This window comes from Camelus dromedarius, chromosome 8 (genome assembly GCF_036321535.1).
Source record: "Camelus dromedarius isolate mCamDro1 chromosome 8, mCamDro1.pat, whole genome shotgun sequence".
Lineage (NCBI taxonomy): Eukaryota > Metazoa > Chordata > Mammalia > Artiodactyla > Camelidae > Camelus > Camelus dromedarius.
In genome coordinates this window covers 56764467-56780899 of record NC_087443.1, presented here as the reverse complement: position 1 = coordinate 56780899, position 16433 = coordinate 56764467, and the positions used below count along the sequence as shown (strand labels likewise).

At 48.8% G+C, this 16433-nt stretch overlaps 1 protein-coding gene across 3 annotated transcripts in view; it reads left to right on the top strand.

Moving 5' to 3' along the window:
• HPSE2 (heparanase 2 (inactive)) overlaps positions 1-16433 on the top strand; it is a 620206-nt gene extending 603773 nt beyond the window's left edge. For all 3 annotated transcript variants that reach the window (XM_064488325.1, XM_031461575.2, XM_010974414.3), the window contains one exon: positions 10799-16433. In XM_064488325.1, coding sequence (XP_064344395.1) covers positions 10799-10964 — 166 coding nt within the window. In that variant the 3' untranslated portion in view covers positions 10965-16433. The remainder of the gene's footprint in view (positions 1-10798) is intronic.

The following is a 16433-nucleotide window of genomic DNA, read 5'->3' as shown; positions in this document are numbered from 1 at the left end:
CAAATTTTACTTAATGTAAGTTTACTCACTGAAACTTAGAGGAGTTTGGATTCTTTTAACCCTTGTGCTCACCTGCGGGTGTTTGGAGGCTCACCGAGATAGTAGCTATAAGCAATATATACAGTATTATCTAAGTAAATAATTATATACATATCTAGAAAATACAGTAAGGGTACTGAATGACATATTTAACCCCTTAGTTCCTTGTGCCCGAAAAGAGCTTGACCAGTCTTTGTGGGGAGCTCTCTGTGACACCACCCAGGACCTAAGAGAAATCGAAATGACGCTAGAGACCTTGCCCTTCAAAAAAGCACAAAGTTTTGCTTTTCAGTGCTAAAGAAATGTGGACTTGTTATCCATGCAAATGTTCCATCAGCTTTGGTTCTGAATTCCTGCTGTAAAGTGCTTCACACACACTTTCCTGGTACGTACTGAGGACTACGTTCCTCTCACCAGAGTACACACGACAAGGAGAAATATTAAATGCGGCAGCTCCGCATAAATAGCAGAAGTGCTCACTTCAGACTATTCAACAAAAAATTTGCCTTTGAAAAGTTCACATCTTTCTTTTAGATTAAAAAGTGTGGCCTCTTAACCTGGTGCTCCAGTAAGAGTAAGAAAAGATCTGTTTATTCAAAATAAATTCAGAATGTAATGGTTAGGAAGCTATTTGATTTGCCTCCATTCCCAGCTGCAAACATACTCCCACTCTTTCTTCAACCTTTGCTGCTCAACTATGGCTGTGCTTTGAATTACCTGGGGAGCTTTAAAAACCCCAATGCCCAAGCTGCACCCCAGACCAATTAAACCAAAGTCTCTGGGCTGGGACCCAGACACTAGTATTTTTTAAAGCTCCCCAGGTGATTCAAATATGTGGCCAAAGTTGAGAACCATTGTCCTTCTGAAAACACTGGAACAGCATCCCAGCTGATTTGCATCTTTGATTTCACCCAGATTCTATTCTTCATTCAGGCACTAAGCCATTTTGCCAAAGGTGTGACCATGCCAGGAGCCCCTGGGAGTTCTCTATGACTAAGTGGAAGGATGTGTACGGCTCCCAAGGGTTTTACTGTTTGTTTTGTTTTAACTCCCAGATTAGTAATGTACAGATCGCTGTGCAGATTACAGGATTATAAAATGCTTTTATATTTTACCGTGACTTGACATCTTAAACCAAAATGTTTAGGAATCCAGCATTTTCAGTGTTATTTTCTAAGAGTTTTTCGTTTGTTCTTGACCCCAGAAAACAATTTCTTCCAGCTCATTCCGAGCAGCTGGAATCTCTATACATAGCTGTCCATCAAGGCAGTGGTCTCCCCACCCAGCTTCCACTCACTGGGGGACCCTTGTTGCAAGCAGAGATTTACATTCTGTTCCAGAGGACCCAGACGAAATCCCGGTAAATGGGCACTTTAGAGTAAAGCTAACATGTTTCCAGGCAGTTGTTTCTAAACTGAGGGGCAGAGAAGCAGAATGTTTGGGCAGTTCTGGTGGGCAGAGAGGAATTGGCCCTTGTCGTCTTCTCTCTCCACATCCTCCAGGGGCTGCGATTTAGGTGGTGGGTAAACACAAGCCCCGGGGAACTGGAAAGTCCTTATCCAGCCCATCTCTGCAGCAGGTCCTGGGTCTTGAACCTGTATTTCTTTGGCTTTCAAGCATCAGGAGCCCACAACAGAACAGGGTTCACTCCAGACGAGGGGCTGGAGCACCAAACTGTGGACCAGCTGCCAAACACCAGCAATCACTTGGCAGCCTACCTCTTCCCCACGCACCTTCTCAAGAGTGATACAGAGTCCCCGCACTCTGCACTCTGACATCTGTGGCCCCTGGAGCAGAACCTGTGCACCTGGGACGTCTTATTTTGCCTTTCTGAGGCTACACTGGTGATATTCTAGGGAACACTGTCGAAATCTGATAAAACTGAGATATTTATCCCTTTGGTTTAACATATTTGAATAGGTATACAGGAAGCTGTGAACTTATAGTAATGGAACTAATTTTGGACATGGCTTTTAGACTCTGTCTCCTACTCTTATATATAGAAAACCTGTCTGTGCGCACACACACACGCACACACACCCCTGCCCTCTTACCTGACTCTCTTTATCTCACCTGCAGACTGCCTGTAATATAGGGAATGCTTCTGACCCTCTCCTGGTCCCTTCCCACAAAGGATGCTTTATCTCTAAGACCAGACAGACTACAGAGGGTAAATACAGGACAATAGGAGTGTAAGGAAGGGAGAGAGAAATTCTGACCTGGGAGTCTGGGAAATCCTCAGGGCTGAGGGCCACCGAGCAGAAGCTGTAAGGATGAGCCATACATCAAGAAATGCTGGAGGGAAGGTGATTCCAGGCAATGGGGTGAGCTTACTAAAGGTTTGGAAGTACAAAAGTTCAAGGGCCATTTTGTTTGGGGGCATGTCACATCATCTCATATGAATGGAATATAGGATACTTCATGGAGTGAGGGGAAGGGCCACAAAAATATATTAGGGCCAGAATACAGAAGGCCTTGAAATCTAGGCCGAGAAGTTTGATTGTAATGTGTTAATTATAGTGTGTCTGACCACATTTGCATATTTCTGTGGTTTCTGCTGCAGTGGATAAGGACTCCATCTGTTATAACTGAATCTGTACAACACAAAGAACAGTAGAAATATGAGTGATGCCCCTTTCACCCCACTTGTGAATGTCAGTGATCCCGGCACCAGGTCTTTCCAACGGGAGGGACAGACTTAACCACATGGTAAAATCTCCATGGTTTTTATAGCTGGTCCCTATTGTATCCTGTGGTTTGAGTGTGATATGCGTATGACAAGGAGCTCTGAGATGGCTGTAGAATCAAACTGTCTTCCCAAAGTGCCCCCAGATGATTCCCTCATCTGTTGGGAGTTAACAATATCAGTATAAATCCAGGTTCCTTAGCTGGGCTCTCATCTTGTCTGCCAAGTGTGCGAAGTTATTTTAAACCATTAGAAGCACATGGTAGGATCCCATTGTGGCTTATACCATTATTATGCAGACTTGGATAGAACACAGACCAAATTATGACCCCCAAACCTAACTGCAAGCAGGAAAGGCTTATAGCCCTAGCAACTTGCCTATAAAACCTCCAGCTCCACTTGCATAAAGGAGTCCTAGTGTTTTCTCTGGTCAGTGATACAGAAGCTAGACCGAAACTCCTCATTATTTCAGTATGCTCTCAAAGAGTAGGATGTAGGGCAGATGATATCAGCCTTAAAGTGCCTCAGTGACCAGGAACTTCATATGTGATGCAGGCTTTTGGAGGGGTAAGGGGAACAGGAAGCTTTCACCTCTGTGTTTTCTTAGTCTTATATCTTTAAAAACAGCAGAGAAAAGATTGGAGTGTCCAACCAGCCACATGAGAACTCCTAGAGAGGTTGACTGAGTGGAACTCAAGTGTTCATTTGAACTACTATCACTGGAGAGAAGGCACTGAACCATTGCAACTAAAAATTTAGAAATGAAAACAATTAGTCGAACAGGCAAAATGACTCCAGCACACAGATAAAGCTGAGAAGGCTGCATACTAAAAGGGAGCTGCGGAGAATGTGCCTCTCTTCCAAATGCGGCTCTCAGAAAAAGGTCCTGGTAGTGGAGGCCACATCCAAAGGGGCCTGGCGGGAAGAGCAGGCTTTTTGACAGTCTATCAGATTCCAGGCAGAGAAAAAGCACAGAGGAGAAAGCTTCAGGACACACCTGGGAGGAAATAATCCTCTCCATGACCCCTGAGGAGTAGGAGCGTCCCTGAGGGTCATGAGCATCCTATGGCCTTTATTCCAGCTGAGTCGGTGGGGACCAGGAGACACTCCTGAGCAGCCCTCCTCAGCGGGTAGCATCACTCCCAGCCATTTCAAAGGAACCTCCTCCCTAAGCTACCCCAGATGCACAGTCTCTCCCGGAGCAGGGGAACGGAGCGAGGCCCCTCTGTCCTCAAACCCGGCCACTCCCTCCGGGCTCTAACCTGCCCCTGACCTGGAGAAGGGCAGGGCAGCTGCACACACCAGCTTCCTAACTCAGCGAGGGGGCCTCCGGGGGGCAGCTCGGCCTCGAGGGCCTGTAAAGCGCACACAGGTGCGGACGGCGGGAGGGCGGGGGCGCCGGGACCCGGGCGGGAGAGCCAGGCGCCGGGTCACACGGGCGCCGCCAGCCCGGCACCTGCGTGGACCCCCTCCCTGCACGCCAGCCGGGAAGCCGCACCCCCGGCGGGAATCGCAACCCGGCTTCGCATGGTTCCTTAATATTAGCCACATTCGGGGACGTGGGTGGGAGGCGCCAAGCGGACCGCAACGAAGTTTTTGTCGGGATTGGACTGATCCTGCGGTTTGTTCCTCCGGGAGGCCAAGCGCAGGGCACGTCTCCGGGCCTTCCCGGGAATGTAGAGCGGGCTGTAGGGGCAGAGGCAGGAGCCCCGCTTCCCGGCAGCCGCGGAACGGGACTCTCGCCGCGGTTGTGTAGAGCAACAGTGCCCTCTGGTGGCGCTTGGGGAAGCACGCTGGAACTAGAGTCGGAACCCGGAGGTTGTGCTGGTTGTTGGAGCAGCAAAGGAAGCAGATGCTCTCTGCTCCCCACCGCTCAGGTTTTGTACGTTCTCCTTTCTCTCCCACTTCCTCCCTCTCTCCTGCTCCCCGCTTCTTTTTTCCCTCCCTCTCTCTCCTCATTTAACGATCCAGAAACCCAGACTAGAGCCAACTGTGACATTTTCTAGGCCTGCTCACGTCATACTTAGAGTGTGGACTTGAGTTTCAGGTCTCCCACCCCAGTGTCTTTCCCTTCCAGACTATAGTTCATCTACCCACAGACAAATATCCAAGGCTTCTTTACCGAGCATCTGCCGTGGGAGTTGGACAGGAGAGTGCAGTATGAGCAGGGCAGGCACAGGGTCTTGGGCTTCCTGTCTAGGGGAGAGACTGACCAGGAGTCTGCAATCCCAATACGTGTGACGAGTGCAGAGCCCAGAGAAGTACTAGGCGAAAGGGGGCATCTTGAGGGGCACCTGACCAGAAGGACAGGCAGGAGTTAACTGGGGAAAGGAAGCTGGAAGGAGGGAGGGAGTACAGAGAAGGTTCCAGGCAGAGTGACATGTAGGAAAACCCTGAGAGTAGACAAAGGGTAGAGCAGCTGCAGCACAGAATGGAAGGAGGTGGGGGGTGGTGAGGAGCCTCTAAAGGGCTGGAGAAGTAGGTAAATGGGTCTTGTAAGGACTTTGGAGAACGTTCTAAGATCACCAGGGAACTACCTAACATTTAGACAGGTGAATGTCATGATCAGATTTCCGTCTGTGCAGGATCACTCTGAATTTGACATTCCACTCTGCTTCAGGCTAGCTGTTAGGCTGTGGGCAACCTTCCTGAAAAATGTGGGAGCCAGAAGGTATCCTAGGGTTTGTCTAGTCTGTCTTACAGATGGAAAAGCCCAAGCTCAAAGAAAGCAAATCACTTTCTCAAAGTGGCTGAGGGCAGAACCAGTTATCTCTAAGTCCCTTCACCTCCCACTCAAGGCTCAAGATACACCTGCAGAAACCAGTCACCAGCTTCCCAGGCTGCTCCCCATAATGCACAGGCTTCCTCTGTCTCTACCCCCACACAAGTCCACCCAGGGCCAAGCCAGAAACCAGCAAATTATCTTCAAGACTGGCAATGGGTGTGCTCACTAGACTTGCTTCCCTGACACCTCAGAACAGCTGAAAGCTTGCTTTAACATCCATGCTTAGCAAGAACCATAATCAGACATGAAGACCAGAGATTGTAGACAGGTGGGGGTGGGGGGCGAGGGGCTCCCACAGAGACCTCGGGAGCAGAGGGCTTGACTCTAAATTGAGACATTGAATCCCATTTCAAATAGCATGCAAAGTAAAGAAAATAAGTTTAGGAATTGCAGAGCAACTCAGACTTTGAAAAAACAGATGGCGATAAAAATACAGTTGTCCTAATATTTGGATAATTTAAAAGCCCTCAGAAGCTAGGGAATTAAGAGAAATAGTTCAACATAGGCTGAGTCATTTAGCATTTGATTTGAAAAGTCATGGGCCAGTAAGGAGGTCCCAGAATGTGATGAAAATGTGATAGGAAAGGATTTCAAGGAAAGAAATATGATCCTGGCAAGTGCCATCTGGAACTGGAGAACAACTCCAAACAGTAGAAAGAGGTGTCAGGAGGCCTGAATCCAAGACCTAGCTTAGCCGCCTATTAGCTGGGTGCCCTTGCCCAGAATACCTAACCTCTCTGAGCTCTTCTCCATAGTAAAGTTACAATAATGATAATACTTGCCTATGTACCTCACAGAGCTCTTTAGCAATCACAAGTGAGGCAGATAGGACCACGGTAAGGGCTGCAGTGCAAATCTTCCACTGACTGGTGGTGTGACTTAGGTGAGTCTTAGACCCCCCCCTAAACTTTGATACCTTCCTCTGTAGGAATGCTAACACCTGCCTTAGTTGGTAGTTGTAAGGACTAAAGGTGATGGAGTAAATCATAGCATCGTGCCTTTTGCATAGACAGCGCAGTAATCAGTAATTTTTATCATTAACATGACATGTTTGCAAACTTACAAGCTGTTCAATGCATAAAAATGAAAGATTATTGTAATATTTAGTGTGATATGACTTAACTGGGTAACAGACAAATGTTAAAAGAAAATGTAAGCAGGAAAATTAGAATAGAGGTGGTAAAGCACACAGTCCTTCATTATAAGGAAGGAACTTTGTAGATAAGGATATATGAGGGCTCAGGGTTTCACAAAATTAACTCCTGTTGGCTCAGCTAAGAGATGGTCATATAGATCTTTTTAAGGGATGAAAAACACTAGCGATGATCAATGGCTCTTGTCTGGCTGGATAAGGTATCTAGTGAGTGACTGTGCGAGTCAGCGATAATTCAAGCCTTATCTAACATCTCCAGAGCCACTGAGAGCAAGAGTACTTGGTACATTAATGAAATCTGTAAAGACACTCAGCGAACCTCCAGGGAGCCTCTTTAGAGTCGGAGAAACTCAGTCCAAGAATATCAGAAATAATGCAAAAGAGCCTGAAAAGTCCACGCACTTGTTCAGAAGATATTCCGTCCCAACTCTGTACAAGCACCTTGTTAGGCACCGAGTATGTAGACGTGAAAGGCACGGTCCCTTTCCGCACCAAGCTCACAGCCCAGTGACGGGTAAGATGGGGAAGCCTGTACAATTCAGTGGGGTGGTTACAAGTGAGTTTGGGGGCTCCTAACCCAGGAGATCAGAGAAGGATCCCCCGTGGGGCAACACGCACGCGAGCAGGCTCGTCAGGGACCCAAGGCTGTTAGTCCCACGGAGGAGGAGGAGGAGGACGGGCTGTGTCCCAGGTGGAGGGAGCACCAGAGACAGGAACCCAGAAGCAGACCTGCAGGTCATTTAATCTGGTCCCGCAGGGGCGAGTGTGCTGGCCTCTTCAAGTTCAAAGATTCCTTTGTAATATCAACAAATGTCAGGCCCTCCCACCTTATAGAAGTGTGCCTTTAAAATCTCTTGCTTGAACAGAGCATGTGATGCTCCCCTCCCCCCAAAAGTTCTGTGGAGAATTTTATAACAGTTCTAAATGAATTTGTGTCTTATTAATACCAACAGTCTCTACAGGCATTTACATTTGAAAAACATTTACTATGCTTTTAAATGAACTTGGGTATTTTATTCCCAACAGTATCCACTTACATTTTCATTTGAGAAGTATCTACCTCATTTATGTGCAAAACTTAGCTAGTTTTCACTGGAAACAATCTTTGTTCATGCATATACTGATGACGTCCTCACAATAACTGCCAACCCAGCCCAAGCCCACCCCTAGAGGTCTGATGCACCGTTAGCACTGGAGGCTGGGGAGGTGGCTGGAGCTCGGCCAGACCGTCCAGGTTAAAGTGGATGAATTGTCTGCATGGGCGTTGGTGGAGAGTCTGAGGCGGTCACGGCAACAGATGGCTCTGTCAGTAACACGGCAGGCACGGGGGAGGGAGGCCAGGCCAGGGCCGAGGAGGCAGGTCAACAGGCATGTTCTGGGCTAAAATAATAGCAGTGAGTGGAGAGAAATGAGCAGATGTGAAAAATATTCCCAGGTGGAATTGGCGGGATTTAGCGACCAGACCTGGGTGGGACCTGAGGGAGAAGTCCTTGACTCGCAGCTTCCTGGCGTGGGTAATCCGATAGATGGTGGTACCAATGTGACGATAAAGAGGGAGAGGAAACAACAGGGTTTGAGGAGGAGATTTTGACTCTGGACACAGTGACTTCGAAGTTCCTGTGGGACAGCTAAGTGGAGACAAGATGCAGAAGGATGCAGAAGAAGAAGGGTGGAGGAAGAGATAGAAGAAGGATGCAGGCTTGGGATACAGGTTTGGGAAGCATCAATGTGCAAAGCCCTGGGTGTGGGTAATAGCACCCAGGGGGAGTACGTGGTGTGGGAAGAGAAGAGGTCCAGGACCAAGCACCCGGCTCCTCAGCATCTGAGAAGCAGGTAGAGGGAACAGTGCCTCTGAAAAGGAAACAACACACAGAACTGAAGGAGGAAAACAGAGAGGGAAAGACTGCTACCGTGGGAGCCCTGGAAGAGAGAGCTTTCGGAAAGCAGCCGTGAAACTCGTCAGTGCCACAGTACAAGGACCAAAAAGTTTTCCTACCCAGAATGACAATGAAAATAGCAATAGCAACAAAATGCTGTCTCCCACTTACATGGCTCATTACGCTTTCAAAGCACTTTCACATCCTTTATTTCATTTCATTCGCACTGCGGCCTACATAACCTATATTTCCACACACACAAAAACGGCAGGAAGTGAGGTGAAGAGGTGTGCCAGAACCGGCTAGGAAGTTAGCGGCAGGCTCCCGGAATTAGACCCCAGTCCAGAATTGTGATCATGCTCCCTGGTTCCACCCACACCTGAGTCAGCTTTTTAACCAACCAATAAGGAAATCAGAGTGGGGCCTGTTCCAGGATACCCACTTGTTATTAGTACGGAAATGAAGACTTGCTTCTCACACGTTGTTTTGACTTCCCAGAACATAAAGATGGTGATACCCTAGGATCATCCGAATCTAACAGGCTGTCACCTAACTCCTCGGGGGAGGGCTGGCACCTAACTCCACATATAGGAGGGACCACTGAAGGTTTTCAAGGAGAGGAATGATGTCAATTTAGCATGCTTTGGAAAGATTAATTCGTATTTCTGAACTTGTATTTGATGGTGCATATGTCTGATTGTTGGATACTCACACTTCTTGGAGCCAAATTGTAAAAATACTGTGAAGACCTATCCTGGCTTCTTTGGCAACCGAACCCCCTCCCCTTACCCTGCCTTTCACTACAGTGAGTAGGCTGTCTTCATCAGAGAGGGTGGCTTACATTTGGAGCAGAAGGTCCTTGCATATTTGACGAGGTCAGCACTGACCTTCAGATCTCCAGTCTCACACCCGCACCTTCCAGAGGCAGGCCTGACTCTCCATACAGGAGCCCCGCTCACTCATCACTCCTCAGTCCTACAACAGGAGTGGGGCTGCTCCTGGCCTGTCAGATCTGGACCCGGCCCAAACTGATCTGTGTGGGGCCGGGCCTGGAGCTGCCCTCTCTGCCCACCTCTCCCCTGGGAGCAATTTCCACACACTTATCTCTGGAAGTTCATGGCTCTGTCGAGCAAGGGGTCTGATGATCTCTCTCTGAACCTGCCTGTCATTCACAGCACAGAAGGAACGCTGAACCAAGACCTCTGCATCTAGTTCTGACAGTTCATTCTCTGTACATACATCACTGCAATATTATCACGCTGGAGGTGGGGCAGGGCCTAGAAACCGTCGTCACTATAATGTTGATTTTCTGAAGGTGACTTACAGCCTTATTTCCAGCTGGTGGCCTGGTTCTGGCCTTTTCTACTGACCCATAAAACTGAGCTTTGGTCTGGGCACCACACACAGCTGTTGGAGTCACTCTCCATCAGGAGCAGCTGGGAGGTTGTCTGGATTTTTTACCACAGGCCAAGGATGGGCGATGAGCCGTTTCCCTTTGCTCTCTAAGTCCTTCTCTGGCCGAAAATGGCTGAGCCACAGGAAGAATAAAAGCAAGCAGGACAGGTGAACTGGGGTCACAGATGCCTGCTTTATCACCTACTGCATTGTGCCCCTAACGTGGAAACATCCATTAAATATTAGATATGAAAACTCATCCTCAGATTAGAGGAAGGAGGGCTGTTGTGTGTCTCTGTCCTCCTCCAGAACAGCCCAGACGAGTGACATGATGTCAGTTCTCTCATCTCGCAAAAAAAATTAATGCAAGATGTTAATTAGGAGATTTCTGAAATCATCATAAGCCTATGCATCATTCCACAGGTAAAAACTCTTTAGGTAGAGGAGTCAAACTGAACTGCTCTTATGATTAAAAAAAAAAAAAATAGGCAAGGACACTTTTCAGCTTCTGCATCCCAGAGACGTTTCACTTGTCTAAATAAATAAATGATGTGTTTCTGAAACTACACTACCGGTGTGCAGATCCAGGCTCCCAGAACTCCAAGCTGTACAGCCTTGGGCAGGTCATTTAACCACGCTCGATAGCATGGGATAAGGACAGTGTCTTCCTCAGAGCGTTGCTGGGGTGTTTGCGGGTGTTGACAGAGTAAAGCATCCAGCTGAGAGCCTGGGCAGAGTACGTGCCGTAAATGATAGCCGGGCACGTACCAGACAGAGCGGGCCGACCTGGGGCTGCTCAGGCTTTGCTGCAGTGGCTTCCTTTGCTGCAATAAGGAGCCCCGTGCTGTTGTTCCTCCCTGCAGGTCAGTGCAGCTGAATGGCCAGCCCTTAGTGATGGTGGACGACGGGACCCTCCCAGAACTGAAGCCCCGCCCCCTGCGGGCCGGCCGGACGTTGGTCATCCCTCCAGTCACCATGGGCTTCTATGTGGTCAAGAATGTCAACGCTTTGGCCTGCCGCTACCGATAAACCCCCTTACACTCCCAAGTCCCCAGCGGGCCCGCTGGACTGCTTTCCACTCTTCCGCCTTAATGGTATCAGTTTTTTTCAGACGTCTTCTTAGCAACAAACCAGCCTCTGCTGCCCCATCCTGCTGGAATCAACATTGACTTGCTCTCCAAAGAGACAAATATCCCAGTGTGAGCTTAGTCTAGGTAGGTCATATTCACCCCAAAGGGAAATGTAGACATCATCTGTACCTACGTGAGCACAAAGGTACGAGTGTGGGGCTGTACGTGCCCCCAGACGTGCACCAGAGGAACAAGCCGGCAGCGCACGCCCAGGACAAATGAAACAGCTCCCCGTGACCCCGGTCACACAGCAGTGTACCTGCAGACCTAGCCCGTGGCGGCTGCTCTCAGCAGATGAGGGAGGAAAAACCCAGTGGCCCTTCAAAAGCCCAGTCCTCTTCTGACTCCTTTCCTTTTTCTGTTCCCTGCTGTTGCCCTGGGTTTCCTATCACCTCTCCTCCCACAGGGGAGCAAGTGGGTGAGTCAGTGCTAGCCTGCTGGGCGAGCTGTTTATGTAATTTCCTGGCTGATGTATGAGTGTGTGCATCTGGGTTTCTGACAGTGGCATCCATCACTGGCTATTCCTCTGGGAAGCGGGTGCTTCAAAAGTAAAATTGCAATCATACTCCAGGTTTTGTAAGAAGGTTCTATTCCTCTGTGAATCCAGATTCCCCCAGGGTTGGAATGGGAGTCAGGTAACAATATTCCTTGAGTGGAGAGCAATGTATTAGGCACCACAAAAAGCAATCATCATCTGTCATGTGGCTGCAAGGGAGAGAATTTCAGCACAAAGAGAAAGTTCACCCACCACCAAACACACACAACACACCCTCCCCACAACTGAACAAAGCAAACAATCAGACCTGCCTCAAATTTGAGAGAATATTAAGAGCTTGTTAGTAGGCCCTTAATGGTCTGGTTGACCAAAACCATTTTTTTAAATGGGTGTAAATCAAAGGTCATCACAGCTGTAAGACACAACTGAAGCTAACCTTTCTGCCTCTTCCCAAGTAGCTGAGTGCTCTGAACGGCTTGTACTAAGCAGAAATCTAATGCAGTCATGAAAGATGGCCAGGTCCGGGCTCTCCCAGGCCAGCTAATTTGAGCACAGAACAAAGCGTTCAGTTCACCACGTTGGAGGAGGGGGATCAGGGGGATCTGGAGACTGAGGTTTGATGGGGAAAGTGTGGAATGGTAGGTGGGAGGCCCCCAGATTGGGCAGGGGGTATGGAGTGGTTTAAAGTTCACGATGAGGGCCTTCTGTATGACTCAGGAGATTTGTGTGGGTCTTTGCAAACAAGCGGCAACTGAAGTGACTCTTTTCGGTGGACGTGATTTTCTTTTGCAGGATAAATGACACGACTGGTGCTTTTTTTTCAGGAAGAGCTATTAGACAGTGTCATAGGGTTCCAGCAGAGTGATACAACGTCTGTGATGTGAAAGGATGGAAATGGGGCAGGCGGCAAGGCGGCCGAGGCCAGAGGCCAGGGAGACTGCCTGTGGAGGAGCTGAGAAGCAGGGCGAAGTCTGCAGAGTGAGTGATAAGGAAGATTAGGAAGATTAGACAAGAGAGGAGGGAGCAGACTCTCAGCGTGAAGAACTGGGGTCTTGGGAGCGGGGAGCTGATAAGCTCATTTTACATGTCGGGAGGAGAGCGGACTCGGTTTTGACAAGCTTATTATGAGGTAGAGGAGGCACAGCACAGAGGAGGTGTGTGCCCTGCAGAGCGGGAAGGGGCAGACCGAGGACCTGGCTGGACCCATCAGCAGTGGCGCAGCCTGAGTCAGCTGGAGAGAGAGGAGCAGAGCCTGGCACGTCCCCCTCCCCACGAGGCTGCCCAGGGGTGCCCCTCTTCCCCGGAAGCTGGCACCTCCACCAAAGCTTCAGCTCTAGGAGGGAGAAAGGGAAGTGCCCAGACTGCGGGTGGAAAGACAGGGAAGAAGCAGTGAAGGAAAGTGAAGAAGAGAAAGGAAAAGAGAAATGAGAGACGATGAGGTTGTTTCCCCTCACTTTTAAAGCTTTGTGCGGATATCGAAGTCTCTTCTACATACTGTGCAGGTTGTGGGCCCCTCACGTTAACAAGAGTAACCAGGGGTCCCCGGGTGGCCTCCGGGCTGGTTTGCTTTACATACACAGCAGCCCCCAGGGAGTTACTATTCTTACCCTCTTTTTTCCTCTGAGGCGTGGAGAGGGTCTGAAATTCGCTCAGAGTCCCCCAGGGGAGTGGGTTACTGAGCTAGGAATAGTCCAGAGCCAGTTCATTTAACTGCCCAGCTCAGTGACTGCCCAGCTCACAGACTCACCCCTTCCCTGCTTCGTAGGTTCTGCTAATTCAGTGCAGCCAGGACCTCCAGCGCTCCGTTCAGACACATGCTCTGTGAATAAGGGTTGACTCTTCACCAAATCTCGAAACTTGCAGAATACAGGCCGTCCCTGCTTCTTTTGTCTTTTGTATATTAAATGCTGCTCCTAAGAGGTTTAAGTTTTGGTTTTTGGCTTTTGGGTTTGGGGTTTTCCTTTTTTAGTTAATAAAAAGGGAGAAAGGAATCAATGAAATTTGTCTTTGGAGTCCTGCGATTCTAACTGCAACTGCCTCATGGAAGAAGTATTTGTATTGTTCAAAGGACACCAAGAAACTCACTATAACTGCACATTCTGTAGGGATTTTAGTACAGGCCATCTGTCCTGGCTTTCTCATTTTGGGGTGAGGGGTAATTACTAAGTCAGCAGAGATCGCTCCTTATAAGGAATTCACATATCACACTCCCCCAAAAAACAGCTTGTGGCAAATCTCGGCATCACGATGCACGTCAGGGGAGCAGCTCGCCAGGCTGGGCCCCAGGACAAAAGAGCTTATCTGTCAGCTTCCCCCGATCAGATTTTTCCTCTGAAAACAAGATATGGCCAAGATAGTCTAAAGACTTAAGAGCCACTTTATTTTAGACGAAAGAATGACCTTGCAGAAATGCTTCTCTGGACGCACAATAATGTATGATGAGAAGTTTGTGCCTTTTGTTGAGATAATTTTCTGCTCCTCCTGCCTCTAAGAATAATTTTCTTTCTCCTTTCCTATCGCGAAGACTCAGAACAAATTCTCATTGTTATTTGAAGAGTAAGTCTCAATTCTTCTAGTGCCCTGAAAAAGCTGCAACTGGGGGATATTAGCATTATCTGCAACTGGTGAAAAGCTTGAAAACACCAGACCTGGGCTACAGTGAGACTAAGGCCTGGGATTCCCAGAAAAGCAATTCCCAAAGGCCACTCGCCATCTGTAGCCCCAGCCCCTCCCCAGCAGTTGGGCAGTCCCCGAGGCAGAGGCAGATGGGCCGCAGGCCTGTTCTCTCCCACAGGGCAGAGGTCGATGGCAGATTCTGCCTGAGAGGCGCCTAGCTCTCAGCACCGGGGAGCCTCTGCAGTGGGGAGGACCCAGCAGGACTGGGAACTGCTGAGCAGCCACGTGGTCCGGGCCAGGCCCAGCATCTGCAGGTGTGCACTCAGGGTTCCTGTGTTTGGGATGGAGGCAGCTGCTGGATTCACCTTGGAAATCCAGTGAGAGCAGCTTTACTTCTGAAAACAAAACGGGAAGTGTTTAAGCTCTGCAGAAGCCAAGGTGAACCAGGTGGATGGCTCAGACAATAAAACACTGGGACAGAGAAGGACTTTAAAATTTTGAAATATCAATAAAGCAAACAAAAATAATAGAGATATGGCCTGGAGAAGTCAAGGGAAGAGGGGCATAAACACGCCCCCCTCTCCAACCTCAGCACCTCTGCCCCAGCCTTAGCGCTGCCCAGTGCTCTTTTCCACTCACTTCTCTGCAGTTCCACAGCCTCGCCTCTGCCAGCCATGCTGTCCCCAGCCCAGAGCCCGGGGAAATCTGCTGCACTGAAAGGGAGTTAAGTTTTGATTGAAAAGTTTGCGATCTTTTCTAAGGATGTACCAGAATTGCAAATAAGATAGTGAGGAGTACTCAAAGAGAAATAGCTATTAAAAGGCCCAAGAGCATAAGAGTCCCTGGCTCTGAGTTCCAGTTTCTATAACTGCTTTCCTAAGCCCGTCTCGGGTGGTGACTAGCTGGAGTGCTTGGAAGGACCAGAGCGGCATAACTGGGACTTGAACCCAGATCTGTAGGTGTCCAAAGCCTGCTCTCATTGCACTGTGCTCACTCTTGTTGATTGGCTGTGGCCAACATTTTCCCACCTCTGTGTTGCCTACAGCTAACTTTCTTAAGTCCTGCTTGTGTCTACAGAGAGTACTAGCAGTGCGCTCGCCCAGGAGAGTTGATCTTGGGGTTTGGGGGTGCCGCCCAGCCGCTCTGATGACACAGGCTTGGTCAGTGTCATTACTCCTGGAGGAGTGCCTCGGAGCAACTGCGAGTAGTGAGTCAAGCTGTGGCCAGCTGTGGCGTAGAATTTTGCATTCGGGCTCACCTCAGCCTACCAGCGGCCCTCCTCTCCCCTGTTTTTCTGGAGAACAGTTTAAAGGGCCACTCCCTCCACTCCCATGCACCACAGCTGATGGTTCTTGACGTTTCTAAGTCCCGGAGGTAAGTGGCAGAGTCAGTGGGCACCCCAACAGGCACTGCCTCTGAGCACTGCTCTCCCTCCCTCCACACCCAGAGGTGTGGAAGTTTCTCTTCACCTTCCTAGACTAAATAATAAATCCATTACCTATTGCCCTAGGGTAGTGTTTGTAAATATCACTGTAAAACAAGAAAGCCAAAATACAGCAAAGCAGCTGCTTTGGCACCCACTTCCTTCCAAACACCAGGGCAGCCCCCGGAGCCCAGGGAACATGTGGGAGGGGCTGACCAAGTTCCACCTGACCTATTCAAGAATAAATCCTCCTGTCCTGTGCACCCAGCAGAGAAAAGGGGGCCCTTCTTTACAGCCCACATCGTGCATATTACTCTTCTAATTATTAGTCATGAAAATATTCTAGGATTCTTTTTCAAGCTGTAAATGTTATGTAATAAGTTATATTTTTGGAAGAAGCAAAAAGAAACCTTAGTTTTATTCATCTGGAAGTTGGCAAAATGAGTGCAGGAACACCTCCCAGGGAAATGTTCTCTGTGCAGGGGATTTTAACAGGTGTTAATATTTTCTTCCAGGGAACAGATTATATTAAGGTTTATATGAGCCTGGTGATGGCAGAGAGTTTGGGTCCTTGAGGTAGCTATATTTTGAGGTAATGTTTTGTAAGTAATAAAATGTGGATACTCTAACTGTCTGTTCTCAGGGTGTTCTGTGGTGGGAGGGAGGCCACTATCGTTCATACTACACCTCGACCTTAAGACCAACTGCCTGATGAACTAACGTATGCTGGGGATCTTTGATTTCGTGGTGTGCTACCCTCTCCCTCCACCCACTCCTCCACAAGCATTGCTTCAAGTACTCCACGTGGAAATAAAATTGTATTATTCAAATTA